Below are 16,623 nucleotides of genomic sequence, written 5' to 3' on the forward strand. Positions count from 1 at the left end.
AAGTATTCATTTCAGGTCACAGAAGAGGTAGCAGGTTCCCTTACCCGGGACTCTCTTGCCTCTTTGTGCCTCTGGCCCTAAGGGTTCATCTAGTTTTCTTCCTATTTGTAGCTACCACCCTCTGGCCCCCAGCCTGACTCTTCATGTATACATGCTTGCACATGCATGCAGACACACATGCTCACCCCTCATCCCCAAGAAGACATGGTGGAGGGGATTGCTAGGGTGTTGCTCCTGTCTTGCTGGGGGCAGCATGGGCAGGAGTGCCAGCTTCTGACAAAGTGAGCAGCCGAACTCTCCCGAGAGAAGCAGGGATGACTCCTTACTTTGGGGCCAAACCATCCGCATACCCAGCCAGCAGTCCCTGGTGACCGCCTCTCAGCAGCCCTTGAAGGCTACTGGGTCTCATCCTGCGGGTGGGAAAGCCCAGGTTGGAGGGGCAGGAGAAGCCTCTAGGGAGCTGGGCTGAGCAGGCTTCCGGATGTGGCAATGAGGCCCACACTCGCCCACTCCCATGCAGCTCCAGGAGCCTCCTGCAGTCAGAGTGTGCCCTGACAGTTGCCCCTGTGTTTGGGCCTCAGCAGTCCTGGGGGGTGACAGCAATAGGCATCCATCCCCAGTCTGCACCGTGAGCACCTATGCTAAGTAGCTTTGAGACAGACAGCAGGGACCAGGACTGACTGGGGTGGAGGGGGGACACAGAAGTTTTGATCACCCACTTGTGTCTCCTGTGGTGAGAGCTGCCATGGCAGTGAGGGTAGGCCCCAGTGCAGAGAGGATGTGTAGTCTTCAGACTGTGATGGGCATGGGAGGTGGGAAGTCAGTACCTAAGAGTAGGGCCTTTCTGTACCAAATGGGAGGGGTGACAGATGCCAGAACGGAATGTTCGGGGCTGTCACCAGCCAAGGGTCTTGTCCCCATCTTCAGACACCCCTCCAAGCAGGCAAACAGTGGAAGCAGAACCAGCAGGCCCCGCGAGTAGGGAATGGGATGTCTGAACCAACTAGAGAACTCAAGTGCTTCATAGCAGGGTCCTAGGTCATTTGGGTCTGAGTTTGTGCTGCTGGGTCCCATCCTCGATGGCAGGGTTCATGTAGAAAGTGCTCAGTGTAGTTGGCCCACACCATGGCAGGGAGGCGGCTAAGGTTCTCCATGCTACGTGTAGTGTAGTTCAGGTATGAGAACTCTTAGGAACATGTGGGTAGGGGTAGTGTGCAGATGCCCACCACAGGAGCTAGCAAGAGAGAAACCAGTTCTGAGCACCCAGACAGCACCCTGCTGTCCCTAGAGGACTTGGCCCAAATATGCCACTCACCCATAAGTGTCCTTGACAGAGGACAGGGCTACAGCCTGGAAGGTACCCCTGGGACCTCCTGATGAATACCCTCACCCCAGAACGGGGAGGGAGACCACACCAGAGTGGCGTGACGGAGGCCCTGGAGAAGTGAGCTATGTCCCTTATTGGTCACAGTACATTTATTTTTCATTAGCAGTTAAATGCAGACATGAGGGATTGTGCTGGGTTCAGCGGGCGGCTGACGTGAGGAGGACTTGCCGCGCTGATCGATAGAGAGGCGGGAGACTTGAGCACCCACTCCCTGCCTCACACCCCATGGGGGACCCGTGCCTATCCAGCTCTGATCAAAGAGGCAGGCCCCAGCTATGATGCTGAGCCTCCGCCAGTTAAGGGGAGGTCTGCAGAAGCCGACCCAGACCTGCCCTGAAGACCTGTGGTGGCTCCGTCCAGGGCCCTGCCTTGAGGCTAGCTTGGCCCGGCCGTTCATGTGTGCAGTCCTGGGGGTTGCTGAGGTGCTGTGGCTTGTCCAAGCTCATGTCTTGAGAGGCTAGCATGCTTGCCAGCACTCACTTACATACACCCACACTCTAGAACTGCCTCCTGAGCTCCCCAGTTCTCCTCCCACACACACACCTTTGCTCTCCAGACCTCAGAGGTCTGCATGTGCCTTAAAATGCACCAGTGAGCCAGACTCAGACTTCAAGCATTCCCTGAACTTCAAGGCTGTGGGTGGAGCTTAACGGTGGAGCATGTGCTCTGTCCTCAGCACCACCCACCATCACACACACACACACACACACACACACACACACAGAGAGAGAGAGAGAGAGAGAGAGAGAGAGAGAGAGAGAGAGAGAGAGAGAGGAGGGGGTCCTCCTGAGGACAGAGCTGGGGTTCTAGGGGAAGGGACTTCTGCTGGGGTCTCACATCTGGTAGCGTAAGGTCTGTATTCTCCCCCATCTGTCCTAATCTTCCATGTTCTGGGACCTAACAGGCTCGACAGAGGGTGGTCTGGGAAGGGCAACTCCAGTTTCCCTGCCTGCCTGTGTTCTCGCCTTTCTAACAGCGCTGTAGGAATGTCTGGGGGGGATGGGGAGGGAGGCTGCAGAGACAGTCACAGAAGGAAAGAGCAGATTGGCAGCAGAGGGGTTAGGGAGGTAGGGGCAAGGAAGACTTGAAAGAAGGAACGAGGTCCTGAAGAGGCAGTTCAGAGCAGCCTGCCTCATTAGGTACTCCAGAACCCCCACGAACCACTAGAGTGACCCCCATCTCACAGATGCAAAGCTAGTGACTTCCCCTATCTTCCCAAGGTCACCCGTACTGGGGAACAGAACACACTTCTGGGAGTGTCCCCGCTTTTTATACCTAGAGGCCCCTATTAATGTGTGTGTTGGTGGGAAGTTGCTGCAACTTTGAGGGCTGGCCAGGCCAGCTGGGGCCGTTTGGTGATCAGCATTCCCCACCCTTTTTTGTGTGTGTGTGGGGGTCTTGCTGGTAGCCAGACATCTCAGAGTGCTCTGGGGGGTTTACCTCCACCCATGCCTCGGAGCCAATTACCCGTGTAATTAGTAACAAATGACCTGTGGGATGGTGGTAGTTTTGAGTTAAAATTAGAAGGAGACCCATATTCAGGTCTCCTTGAGTGGATGGGAAGGGGCAGAAGACTCTTCCGGCTTCCACCCTAAGATGCCCCCCATCGTCCTCACCAGCCCTTTCCCCCACTCCACCCCTCCCCAATCCTCCATTCTGTAACCCCACCCAGCACCCCCTTGTTACCACACAAAATTCCATCCTGGGTACATTCCCCTGCCTCTCTCCACTCACCAGGTACTTTAATGGCACCTAACTGACTTGCCAGGACCCTCCACCTTCATTCACCTAGACCTGCTGGGACATGGGCCTGCAGGGCCAATTCCCAAAACTTCTCCTAGGAGAATATGGGGTTTTCACTGCTTTCTTATGCCCAAGGCTCCCTGAGTGCTGACACCTGCCTTAGCCACTCTGGGCCGCCCTCGTCTTCAGAAGGCCATGGGTCCTTTCTTACGCTGACTTACAGATGAGGACACAGGCTAGGAAAGGTTTCCAATGGCTCGGCCTGTACTTGTTATTCCCTTGGTCCCACCCAAAACTGGGCTTTTGCTATGCCAGCTGCCTCGGCCGGTCTCAGGATGACCCGACTTAACTCCTCCCGTCCTCCTCCCGCAGGTGCCCAGCAGAGTGCCACAGTGGCCAGTCCGGTGCCTGGTGGCAGCCCAGATCTGCTTCCCCACTTCCTGGTGGAGCCCGAGGACGTGTACATTGTCAAGAATAAGCCCGTGCTGCTGGTGTGCAAGGCTGTGCCCGCCACCCAGATCTTCTTCAAGTGCAATGGGGAGTGGGTACGCCAGGTGGATCACGTGATCGAGCGCAGCACTGACGGCAGCAGCGGTGAGTCCTGGATGCGGTCCCTGGATGGAAGGCAGCTGTGGTCACTGGAAGACAGCAGCTGGCCCTGAGGGTCCGTGAGCACCTGCAAGCAGCAGGACCAGGTGCAGCCGCCTCCTGGCTTGTTCCTTTCTAGAGCACCAGGGAAGGCCGAACGCCCACACCTGCCACTCTATGAATATACAAAGGTCTTCTCTGGGATCTCGCCTGACCATTAGCTTGGGATGCAAGAGGGAAGTGCCCCCCCACACACACATTCATCCACTGAAATGCCCCGGGGTCTCCCAGCAATTAACAAAATCAGGGAAGCCTGTCCAAAGGTGCCTGCAAAGAAACAGGGTAGAATTGAGTAGGCGCCACACGACAAGAACGTATTCTCTGGTTGTTTTTTGCTCTCTGTTCAAGCATGCTTATGTCATTTCACAGTCCCTCTGTTGGGGACACAGTCCCCCAAGAAAGGCAGGCAGTAGCTGACTTCTTAGAAAGAGGAGAGCAGAGCTGTGTGGGGCTCACAGGCATGCTCCTCCAGAGAGGCTAAATGATGGAGAACTCGGAAATGGCCAGAGAGAGAGGAGGTGAAAATACCCCTGACCAAGGACGTAGCCCAAACAAAGGCCAGCCATGCTGGTCGTGGCTCAGCGATGAAGGTGCATGAGTGCACACAAGAGAACCCAAGGACTGCTGCTGACCTATGGCATTTCAGACCGCAGAGTGATCTGACCAGAACCGTGGGTGACACAGGATGGGGGCAGACAGAAGCAGACCCAAGGGGACTCAGCTGAAAGGGGTGGAGGGGCTCTAAGAGCAGCAAGCAAAACCAAGAAGTACTTACCCTCCTGCAGGACAGCAGCTCGCCCCTTGCCAGCCCTGCTCTCAGGCGACAGGTGGGCAAGGGGGCTTGGGTCGAGAGCTCTGCACTGGCTTCCAGTACTCCCCAAAAGCAGGACCACAGAGGCAGCCGTACTAACACTAACATCACTGATACTAACAGCCACTAACACACATGGAGCCTTCTGGCTTAGACCTGCATCTCTTTCTACCACAACCTCAACCAGCCTGAGGTACAGCACACACCCCAGGAGAAAGCCCATTTGAGACGTGTAGGCCACCAGCGTGAGGGTGAACCACAGTGCCAGACAGACAGACAAGCAGTTCCAGAATCCATACAGATGCTAAAGGGAGGTAAGAAAGGACCCAGGAAGGTGACCCAGTGTGGCCTATGCTACAGGGAAGCGGGAATGGGTGGTGGCTGCCCTCGGAGGAGTTCAAGAGGAGGGGTAGCATCCAAGTTTAGAAGTACGTGGAAGGGATAGGGGGAGAGACGGAACACTGGCCCTTGACGACGGCTCGGGGTTAGGTGGGAAAGTCAGTCTGGGGTGCAGACAGATGTCAGGACAACTGGAGTCAGACGTGTGCCGTGGGAGGCTGGCGCAGGGCAGATGGTGAAGCTGTGGCCTGGGAAAACAGTCAGAAGCACTCGCTATTGTGAATGCAAGCAGAAGAGCCCTAGATTCAGACAGTATAATGTAGTCTTCCGAAGCAGGCAGATCAACAGAGAAGACCGAGTAAGGCCTTGACCCTGACCTGCCCAGGACCCCCAGAGGGCTACAGCCAGGTCTCCTAGCCCATGAAGAGGACACCCATCCCCTGCCACCAGAGTTCACAGAGGTGGGATTCCTCCCCACACTGTGCCAGCTCAGCGCCCCCAGCAGAGGTCCCAGGGACTCTCTATTCCCCTGGCCTATTTCTTAGGTTAGTGACTCCTGGCTGAGCGCTGCATTCTGTACTGTTCCAACTGTATCCATACCTGCTGCTTGCCGTTTCCTTCCTGCAAACCCCCAAGAGTTCATTGCACACCCTCTGTGCCAGGTTAGGTACTAAAGATTCGGCCCCCACAGCTCTCAGACTGCTGACTCCCGCTTGCAAGATGAAGCTGGGGAGCATAGCTCAAGAAAGGTCTCGATAGTAGCAGTAGCTTCCAAGACTAGAGGTACTGATGGCCTACTGACTGTGGGTACACCTCCAGAACCCACATTATCTGGGCATGAGAACTCCAGGAAACACCCTCAAGCCCCAGAGCAGTGTTTTGATCTGTGAACTGGAGGTGAATGGCCTTTTCAGGTTGAAGGAGAAACTCTGTAATTGCATAGGCAGGGGCTCTTTATGTCGTCTGAGCCTTGCCATGGACCTGTCCATCCCTCCTCATCTTGCTGTCATGAGGTCTCAAGTGCATTGTCTGCCTGGGACCCTGGTCCTTTCCGACTGAGCAACCTTGCACCTCAGCAGCACACACGTGGACAGCCCCCACCCTGTACTCCCATTGGCGCTTGTGCTGTCTGTCCTTGCATGTAAGCAGGGAAGCAGAATCATGGGGACTTATCCCACATAGCCACCAGGTCCCTCTTCTGCCTTGAACTTCAAGCCCCAGGCCTCCAATGGCCAGCACATCATAGTTCCCTGAGTTAATTTTCTCTCAGCTACGAATCAGAGTGCCAAGGAGAAAGGCCAGGAGAAAGGCTTTCCTTAATTATACACAGAGGCCATGGCAAGAAGCATCTTGCAAGTACACATACCAGACTCTGAACCGGTCTGGTCAGACAGGTGTGGCAGGGGTTAGCGGTCCACGAGGGCCTGAGCCCTGGTCACTCACGTGTGAGGGCTGCGGTGGCACGGGAGACTCTCATGAGGGACAGATGCCCATCCTTTGCCTCACTTCCCATCCAGAAGGCCAGGGGAAGCCTGGAATCTGTAAAAGCAAGCACTGGCCTCCGGTACAGAGTATAATTCGTTGTTAAACTGGGTGCTTATTAAAATCAGGTAGAAGGACCCCACTTTGACTTCAGAGTGCCCAGCTAATCCTCCACCTCCCAGAAACACTCAGCAAGTCCCCACTGTGGGTTCCCACATGTGCACTCTGCATTCATGCACATACACCACCCTAGTCCAGACACCCTAGGGTCCCTCCTTCCTTTCCAAGACTGGCACCCGCTCATATTGCCTGGTCAGGAGCTGTCACTGCCCCACTTCGGATCCACTCCCAGGAACCAGGCTCCTCAATGAGCTGCTGGAAGGCAGGGCAGGTCTAGTGTCCCCCTCCCCTCAGCCCTCAGCTTGCTGAGCTCAAGGTGCAGCCTGAAGCTAGGTCACTGTGGATGAACGGTCCTGTCCCACGCCCCCTTTTCGGCAGCAGGAAGATGTGGGGAGGGGGCTGAAGGAGGACAGAATAACAAAGAAAGAAAGTACTAGGCTTAGTGCTGTGGCTCCCAAGCTGAGCTGCCCCTAGGTAGTGAATAACATCGGCCTGGGGGGGGGGGGGGGCTTGGGGCCATCAGTAGGCCTGCCCACCCAGAGGACACTCAGAACAGGCCAGAATGTTCTGGAGGTAGTCCATCCCTGACCCTGAGACAGGAAGAAGAGAGAAGAGGCCCTGCTCCACCATGAGTCCGGCTTGGAAGCCCCACGTGTATGTGTGCTTGACAGATAGCTGAGGCACCCAGGCCCTGTGAAAGGCACCTTGGTTCTCAGCCCCACCCAACCCGACACCCGAGAAAGTAGGAACAGCAGGAGAAAGTGTCCACAACAGAGATTGGCTGCCTACTAGTCATCGACGCCAGAGGAGACTGTAGACACACACACAGCTGTAAGAACTAGCGGGGGGATGGGACGCGTGATAGAAACATCTGGTCCCAGGGCTACAGCTGGAGAGACTCCATGAGGAGGGTCTGGGAAGGGGTCAGGGAGACATGTTAGAGAAATGAAGAAGGAAAACAGTCTCCCAGGCTGGCTGGCTCAGCTGGGCTCCCTGCTCCTGCAATGCAACCCTAATTGAATTTCTCTGTTAACAATGGAAACACATTGGCGGCTGGCCTCTCTCTCTCTTTCTGATAAGCCAGTGACCCAAGGGAAATTGGGGTCAGGAGGAGGAGAAATTGGAAACAAACAGTCTTTTCTCACTCCTGGGACAGCGGTTTTGGCTGCAGACTACGGGTGGGAAGTGGCGTGGAGACCCAGGCATCCCCTATTCTGGGCTGTCAAAGAGACCGATCCCCCTCCCCTAAGCACCCCACTGCCTGGTTCTGGATGCTGCAGAAGGTGGGGATCTGAGTGGGATGGCAGAAGGGTTTCTTCCAGCACACCCAGACTCCTCCAGCCACCAGCCCTCTTGACCCCTACTTGCTGACCTTTGCCCTCTTGTACTGTAACACACACACACACACACACACACACACACACACACACACACACACACTATGGATGGATGATCGCACTTAGGCTACCCAGGTGTCTGTAGAACACAGACCACCCTGGTGCTTGTGGCAGATCAGGTGTTCTCTGCACCTGCTGCTCTATCCAGAGTGGGGCACCCCCATGGAGCAGAGTTGGAACAGTTCCAGGGGAGGGAGTGAGATCCCAACCTAGCATGTGGGAAACCCTGAGTCCCGGGAGTCTGTTTCCATCCTGCCTAGCAGGGTGATGATAACAGCTGTTTCGTTATCACTGTCAGATCTCCCTGCTAGCCCTCCAGGGAGGTCAGCAGACTTCCCTACACTCCTGTGCCTATGGAGAGCTCAGCCTGTCTGCTCCGCCCTTCCTCTCAGGGGTTCCTAGAGGCCAGAACCTGCTGACCAAAGCTCCCAACTTCTGAGATTTTTCCGTCAGTGACTTACTGGAGACAGGCCTCAGGTGACATAGTAGAATGAATGGAAGTTCTAGCAACCACACTCCATGTGTCCAGGAGATATGTCAGCATCCCTTTCAGTCACGCTGGAGCCCCCTCCAGGCTGAGGGGCTCACAGTGTCCACAAGCTGCTGTCGGTGGTGCAGGGCGTCAAGCGTCTAGGAGAGGGAGTCTCAGTGTAACCCTTGAACCAGCAGGGCTGCCGACCATGGAGGTTCGTATCAATGTCTCGAGGCAGCAGGTAGAGAAAGTGTTCGGGCTGGAGGAGTACTGGTGCCAGTGCGTGGCGTGGAGCTCCTCGGGTACCACCAAAAGCCAGAAGGCCTACATCCGGATCGCCTGTGAGTCTACAAGAGCGGACCCTCCAGGGTATCCCCTGGAGAGGGGGTGGCAGGCTTGCTGGAGGTCACAGCCTTACCTTGATGGGTAGACGAGGTGCCTGGGGACATACATTCTCCCCGCGGTCCCCTGTGCACTTGGTACTTTGTTCTGTCACAGATCATGGTTCTTGCAGGACCAAGGGCCAAGAGCCAGTTGGGCTAAGCCAGACATTTAAGGATACTGTTTTCTTCCTCCAGATTTGCGCAAGAACTTTGAACAGGAGCCACTGGCCAAGGAAGTGTCGCTGGAGCAGGGCATTGTACTGCCTTGTCGCCCCCCAGAAGGCATCCCCCCAGCGGAGGTGAGTGGGGCTGCAGGATCCCAGGGCCCCCAGACCTCCGATCCATCTGAAATCCAGGCTCCTGGCTGCCACCTCCCCAGTGGTCACTCTGTCGCCTGGTCAGGCCAGCATGGCTTCTCCCCGCAGGTGGAGTGGCTCCGAAATGAGGACCTCGTAGACCCCTCCCTTGACCCCAATGTGTACATCACACGGGAGCACAGCCTAGTGGTGCGGCAGGCCCGCCTGGCCGACACTGCCAACTACACCTGCGTGGCCAAGAACATCGTGGCCCGACGCCGTAGTGCCTCTGCTGCTGTTGTTGTCTATGGTGGGTCCTGGGGCTCCCCAGTCACAGGAAGAGGTACTGAGGTACCGTCAGGGAGGTGATGTGTGATTCAGCAAGGGCCAGGCTGACCAGACAGTGTCCTGACTAGGAAAGAGGCCAGAGGTATGTCTGGGCAGAGGGAGGGGACAAGTGTCAGACACTGGCCAGTGGGGCGCACAGTGCAAAAGGTGAAGAGACAAGATGAGGCTCAGAGGAACTAAACAAGTCATCCTTGTGCTTCTCAGACCCCAGAACGGGAAGTAGAGTCACATAAACTGGGAGCCCCAAGAGCAGGCAGAGGGAGGTCACACATGATCTGCCCCTTCAGAAGCTGGGTTCCAGCTGGAGGTGCCCTGTGAGCTACAGTTTAGCCTGGCTGCCCTGACACTTTCCAAGAGAATAGAGTATCTGAAGGTGCTGCCAGGCCTCAAGGTCCAGCAGCCTGGGCTTGGCCCTCCTCAGCATCCCCTGGCACAGCGGCCCACTCACTCCCAGCTCATAGGCCCTTCGCCCTCCTGCCCCATCCCTTGGACCAGCATGTCTGAGGAAGCCCCCGCTCCCTGACCCCAGTCCTTCTCTATCCGGCCAGTGAACGGTGGGTGGTCGACGTGGACTGAGTGGTCCGTCTGCAGCGCCAGCTGCGGGCGCGGCTGGCAGAAACGGAGCCGGAGCTGCACCAACCCGGCACCTCTCAACGGGGGCGCCTTCTGTGAGGGGCAGAATGTCCAGAAAACAGCCTGCGCCACTCTGTGCCCAGGTACCAGCGGCCACCGCCTCCTGCATCGTTCCTCACCACGCCATCTCCGTGGCCTGGCTCCATCGCACCCACCAGCCTGCCCCCCCATGGCTCCATCCCACCCGCCCGCCTCGCAGGGCCAGGCTCAGTCTGAGGTGGGGATCAGGGTGCAGTGTGGTCAGAGTCAGGGCTCGGTCTGTGTCCAGGCCTGGGCTCAATGTAGGGTCTAGGATGCAATCTGAAGACAGAACCTAGGCTCAGCCTGGGGCTGCACAATCCACCTGTGCCTGGGACCAGAAGGGCAGTCATGTGACTAATCGCCCTTACCACCTCAGGACCAGGACAGCCTCCCTGGGTGGGGAGAGCCAAGCAGCCCCTGGCATCATCGCGCCTCCCTGCCATTAGCATGTGTCATCAAGGCTAGCTGGACAGTTCAAGGTCTTGCAGATTGGAGAGCTTGACGCTGGCATTGTACCCGAGTCCAGGCCAGCTTGCCCTGCCCAGTCCAGATGACTAGTGGGGCACCCAGGCAGGTTAAGCCAGGCCAGCTTCCTAAGCTGATGGTACGGTTTGCTTTCTGCCTGTGTCTCTCTTGTTCAGTGGATGGGAGCTGGAGTCCTTGGAGTAAGTGGTCAGCCTGTGGGCTTGACTGCACCCACTGGCGGAGCCGTGAGTGCTCTGACCCAGCACCCCGGAATGGGGGTGAGGAGTGCCGGGGTGCTGACCTGGATACCCGCAACTGTACCAGTGACCTCTGCCTGCACAGTGAGTTTTCTCTGCCCCAGGGGCCACATCAGTTTGCCAGAGTTACCCCTGCCCAGCCCTAGAGGTAGTGTCTCTCCAGAGCCCGGGATCCCGGGGGTCCCCTTCTCCCTACCCCCATCCACATGCTTACATGCTTTCATCACCTTCCTCCTGAGACATGCACAGATGTGAACCTTGACTCGTGTATACCCGTCTGCTCTCCCACAGCCTTGGAATTACCCCATCCCCCAAGCACGCATGTAAGTCCTGTGGGGATGCTGGGCTCATGAGGCCTGTTAATTACAAGGCCATAACTAACAATTAAAGATCTCTGTTGGATTTTTTTTCTCTAGACTGCACCCTCCCCTATTCTTTCAATTAAAAACCTAATTATCTGTGTCAATTCCTTTCTGATGGACATTTCTTCCATTATGCCAAACTCTCAAAAATCAATAGAGCTTTCTCCAAGTAGTTGGTCCCCCTACCCCACCCCAGTTCCAGGGCTGGTGGTATACCCAAGGGCTCAAACTGACCTGGAAACACACAAGAAGCTGATCACCCATGTGTTTGTCCATTACTATAATGAAATAGCAAAAGAGGTTTATTAGTTTTAGAGGCTCAAATTCCAAATAGCATGATGTTAGCTCTGGCAAATGCAGCTACCCCCAAGCCACATTACTTAGTGGCAGATGGTACCATGTCAGTAATGCATACAAGAGAGAGATCACATGTCAGAGAGAGAGAGAGAGAAAGAGACAGATAGACAGACACTCAGAGAGATGGACACCCCCCACCCCCGTGGACTGAGAGCAGCACTCACAATGATGTAATGCCCTCCCACTAGGCCCCACCCCTTAAATGGTCCCACTGCCTCTGACATTGCCACACTGGGAACCAGCCTGTAATATATGAACCCTTAGGCAGGCATATGTGAACTATAGCACCATAGTTTGGGTATCCCAGGAGTATACCTTGCCCCTGCCACCCTGCCACCCATCTTAGCAGTCAAGCACAGACCATCACCCCAGGGAGGTAGCTCTTTTCCTCCTCCGCTCTCCTGGCAACCTCGGGCCACATCTCATACCTGTGAGGGGGGCAACCTGTTCAGTCCCAATCGAGGCGGTGGCAAGTACGGAACTAGAATGCACACATGTCAATACCGTGCGCCCTGCCTCATGTCCGTTGCCCAGGGAGTGCTGAGACCTTATTCTCCCGGGGCATAGGCCATGGGCCTCTCCTTCACCGCTCCTGCAGCTCTGCCGTTCCCAAGGCCGTGCTTTCCCTTGCAGCTGCTTCCGGCCCCGAGGATGTGGCCCTCTACATAGGCCTGGTTGCCGTGGCTGTGTGCCTCATTCTGCTGCTGCTCGTCCTGGTCCTCGTTTATTGCCGCAAGAAGGAAGGACTGGACTCAGACGTGGCCGACTCATCCATCCTCACCTCAGGCTTCCAGCCTGTCAGCATCAAGCCCAACAAAGCAGGTGAGGGGGCCCCTCCCCCTGTTCTCCTGCCTGAGCCCCCAAAACAGGGGCTGCTGAGGAGGAAGCCCGCTGAGCCACCGGCTGACTCTGTCTTTATCTCATAGACAGTCCGCATCTGCTCACCATCCAGCCAGACCTCAGCACCACCACCACTACCTACCAGGGCAGTCTGTGTCCCCGGCAGGATGGCCCCAGCCCCAAGTACCAGCTCTCCAATGGCCACCTGCTCAGCCCCCTGGGTGGTGGCCGCCACACTCTGCACCACAGCTCACCCACCTCTGAGGCGGAGGACTTCGTCTCCCGCCTCTCCACCCAAAACTACTTTCGTTCCCTGCCTCGTGGCACCAGCAACATGGCCTACGGGACCTTCAACTTCCTCGGGGGCCGGCTGATGATCCCTAATACAGGTAGGACCCCAGAGCACCCCACAGAGCGTGAGGGCCTAAGACTAATCCCATCTTCTCCCCAGAGAAGGGCAGAACAGCCCAAATGTTCCTCCTGAGTGCGCCAGCCTCTGTGGAGGGCTGGGGCTGGCCCATAGGAAAGGAGGGTGTTTAGGAAGGAACATGTGGAGCTAGAGTGAAACTGTGGGTAAGGGTCTGCGTGGGCCCCAGGCTCAGGAGCGGGACAAACACCAGACCCTGGAGGCTCACACGTGACAAAACAGCAGAGCATCCCTTAAGACACCCCCCCCACTGCATTCTGGATCCGCCACTCCACAAAAGTGCCTCAGACAGGGTACCCGAGACCCCTTGGGCCATCTTTGGAGAAATCGCAGTGACTACTAATAAGGCTGACCACCCCGCTCTGACTTCCTTTGTTCCCTCTCTTTAGATGACCCTGTCTCCTTGCCCATCTCTGGCTGTTCCAGAGTAGGCGTTCCTCGGAGGTCCCCCTCTGTTCTGTTTCTCTCCAAGGGCTCTCACCCACTCCTCCCAGGCCTTAGAACTCCTCTTGGGCAGCTCTATCTGGATGTCTCAGTCTTGGTGCCTAAACAGAATCGTCTCCCACCCTCTCCCGCAGATGCCCCTATCGGGCTTTCCCCGGCTCACAGTTAGCACAGGCTGTGCCTAAGCTAGAGACTGGTTGGGGGTCACCTTGGTCAGCTGTAGTCACACGACGTTATGTGTTCGCCCTTCCCAACAGCTGCTGCCTCCTCTCGCTTCCTGTTACCCTGATACTTTACCACGCCCAGACTATCACACCCTTAACTCAGCTCTAACCCCCATTCACTGAATAAATCCCATGGTGATTATGTTCCTCCCGTACTCAACTCCTTCTGGGGTTCCCCGGGGCTCCCACATGACAAGGCTGACATGAACCCACCCCGCTGCTGGCTAGCTGCAGGATGCTCTTCCCCACCATACGCACTCTGCCCACCCCCATATGCACTCTGTATGTGACGGCCATTGCAGAGCCTTGACCCCTAAACATACCATGCTGCCCCTTTCCTTGCCTGGCGTGGCTGTCTGCCCCACACACCCTTTAGGACCCTCACGGGGTAGCGAGGTGGGACAGTACCTGTCAGCTCCAACAAGAAGGCGAACAGACAGTGGGTACCTGGTGGCCCCCGGCAGTGTGTGAGGCTGCCCGTTCTCCCCATGTGCCTTGCTTATATCTACTTGGCTCTCTCCCTGCTGGACTGAGCGCTGGCACCCTTTCTTCCTCTCGGCATTCTGAGTGCCCAGCGTGAGTATCCCGTTTCAAATGAGCGTGCAAGTATGTGCACCTCCCTCCAGCTAGCACTCATGCTGGGATGTGTGTGATTATCACCAAAGTAGCAACACCGGGCCCTAGAAACAGCACAGGCTATTCAAATACGTGCTCAGGAGAGTCCCTCTTGCGGGTTTCGGCTCTCTGTGGAAGAGTCACGCATCACTTACCAATGGGACACAAGTAAATGAATGCCATGGAGCGCCCTTACACAAACCTAGTGTGCCCATAGGCCACAGACTCCTATGGAGCCATCAAGGTTTATCTGCAGACTATGTCCTTATATGGCCTGGCCTGGCAGTCCAACCCAGCACACCCTGGAGCCGCATCTACCTGCTTTAGGGCTAAAGTCACAGAATCTCTGCCCTTTTCCTGTGTGAGCTGAGAGGCTCCTCATGTGGAGCTTCCTGTCCCTGGAGCAGGGCCTCACTTTGCTCTCTGTAATTGCTCAGCTCTCCTTGCTGGCTGCATCCTTACCCCCCACCCACTCCCACCCCCGCTCTCCACACACTCAGACACCGCTGCTGCTGAGATTTCTGGGGCAGGACTTGTCAGTGGAATGGGAGGACCTCTAGGCCGCAGATCCTGGCCCTTGGGGCTGTTAGAGACCCGGCAACACCAGCAAGGATGGAGACAGTGGCAGGAAGTGGCTAGTTCCTAGAGGGGACAGGACAATAGAGGAGCTTGAAGGAGCAGTGTTGGGGAACTATTGAATGTAACACAGTGAGGCCCTTTGGTGACAGGCATGGAAGATGGGGAAGGTTTAAAGCAGAAAAGGCCCTGGTCCCAAATAATATCACTTGGTAACGGGGGAGGTGGGAACGGTGTACGTGGTGTCTCCTGTCCTAGTTACGCCTTCTCCTAGCTGCCTTACCTCAGACATTATTCAGAGTTGTGCTTATGTGGGTGGTGGGACAGTATGGTCGTCCTTGAAGCACCTCTGTCCCCAGACAGGGCTGGCTACAGGGAAAGTCCGGATAGCTAGTTCACGGGGCATTGGTTATCTGTAGCAGTAAGCCCTGATCCTTTGCTCTTACAGGAATCAGCCTCCTCATTCCCCCAGACGCCATCCCCCGAGGAAAGATCTACGAGATCTACCTCACACTGCACAAGCCAGAAGACGTGAGGTGTGGGCCTGGGCCTTGCTGTGGTGGTGGGGGGGCGGCTGGGAGGGCACCCGCCAGCTGTCCTGAATCACTTGAACACACACATGCACACATGCGCGCGCGCGCACGCGCACACACACACACACACACACACACACACACACACACACACACACTGCACTGAGCCCAGCCCTGCTGTACCTGTCCTGACCTTGTTGTGGTGAGGCGTTGGGGGGGCACCCGCCAGCTGTCCTGAATCACTTGACCACACACACACACACACACACACACACACACACCACACCACACCACACCACACACACTGCGCCCAGCACTGCTCTGCCTCTTCTGACCAGCCCTGAGGGAGGACAAGGATGAGGCACACTTAAGCTCCCCCTGCTCTGCAGCTCCTGCCCCTAGGGTTCCACTCACCCTACCCAAAGCTCATCCCCTAGCTTCCCCCTCCCCTACTCGTCTCTAGGACTGTCCACTGACGCCTTTCCCTCCCCACCCATATTTCCCCACTTGAGGTTGCCCCTAGCTGGCTGTCAGACCCTGCTGAGTCCCATCGTTAGCTGTGGGCCTCCAGGAGTCCTGCTCACGCGGCCTGTCATCCTTGCCATGGACCACTGCGGAGAGCCCAGCCCTGACAGCTGGAGCCTGCACCTCAAAAAGCAGTCCTGCGAGGGCAGCTGGGAGGTAAGCAGGGAACCGTATCTGAGGCCACCCAACCCAGACACTGGCCTCAGAGTGAGCCTGGCCTCCCATTCTTTCGACCACTGTAGCCACTCTGTGGTCCTTAGTCTCCCCTAGCTCCGGCCGCTTCTGAGGCTGAGAGAACTCCTCAGCTGGTTAGGAGCTGACCCTTTAGGTCCTGCCCACAGGATGTGCTGCACCTTGGTGAGGAGTCGCCCTCCAACCTCTACTACTGCCAGCTGGAGGCCGGTGCCTGCTATGTCTTCACTGAGCAGCTAGGCCGCTTTGCCCTGGTGGGAGAGGCCCTCAGTGTGGCTGCCACCAAGCGCCTCAAGCTCCTCCTGTTTGCTCCCGTGGCCTGCACCTCCCTCGAGTACAACATCCGTGTGTACTGCCTGCACGACACCCATGACGCGCTCAAGGTACTTCTGCCTGCCCTCCCGTGGGCTGACCACCCGGCCCTGTGCACACAGACTGCCTTGTCTTGAGGGCAGCAGGGAGGGTCACCCCCACTCTCGGGCCTGGCTGACCTCTGGGTCCCGCAGGAGGTGGTGCAGTTGGAGAAGCAGCTGGGTGGACAGCTGATCCAGGAGCCTCGTGTCCTGCACTTCAAAGACAGTTACCACAACCTACGCCTGTCCATCCATGATGTGCCCAGCTCCCTGTGGAAGAGCAAGCTCCTGGTCAGCTACCAGGTGAGGCCCATGCCATGGCCAGAGCACCACAGTCTGGTGCCAGGCACACTTGATGCCTCCTCTTTGTCCC

General features: G+C 56.8%; 1 protein-coding gene across 2 annotated transcripts in view; it reads left to right on the forward strand.

Moving 5' to 3' along the window:
- Nucleotides 1-16,623, forward strand: part of Unc5a (unc-5 netrin receptor A) — a 58,534-nt gene that overhangs the window by 39,572 nt on the left and 2,339 nt on the right. Inside the window, exons 2-13 of one of the 2 annotated variants that reach the window (XM_085699569.2) lie at nt 3,503-3,724; nt 8,597-8,740; nt 8,978-9,081; nt 9,208-9,388; nt 9,975-10,142; nt 10,722-10,886; nt 12,155-12,343; nt 12,448-12,750; nt 15,096-15,183; nt 15,693-15,861; nt 16,047-16,280; nt 16,404-16,553. In XM_085699569.2, the coding sequence (XP_085555695.1) occupies nt 3,503-3,724; nt 8,597-8,740; nt 8,978-9,081; nt 9,208-9,388; nt 9,975-10,142; nt 10,722-10,886; nt 12,155-12,343; nt 12,448-12,750; nt 15,096-15,183; nt 15,693-15,861; nt 16,047-16,280; nt 16,404-16,553 (2,117 nt within the window). The remainder of the gene's footprint in view (nt 1-3,502; nt 3,725-8,596; nt 8,741-8,977; nt 9,082-9,207; nt 9,389-9,974; nt 10,143-10,721; nt 10,887-12,154; nt 12,344-12,447; nt 12,751-15,095; nt 15,184-15,692; nt 15,862-16,046; nt 16,281-16,403; nt 16,554-16,623) is intronic. The other variant, XM_085699571.1, reaches the window with a different exon arrangement.

This window comes from Myodes glareolus, chromosome 14, assembly GCF_982192425.1.
Source record: "Myodes glareolus chromosome 14, mMyoGla1.1, whole genome shotgun sequence".
Lineage (NCBI taxonomy): Eukaryota > Metazoa > Chordata > Mammalia > Rodentia > Cricetidae > Myodes > Myodes glareolus.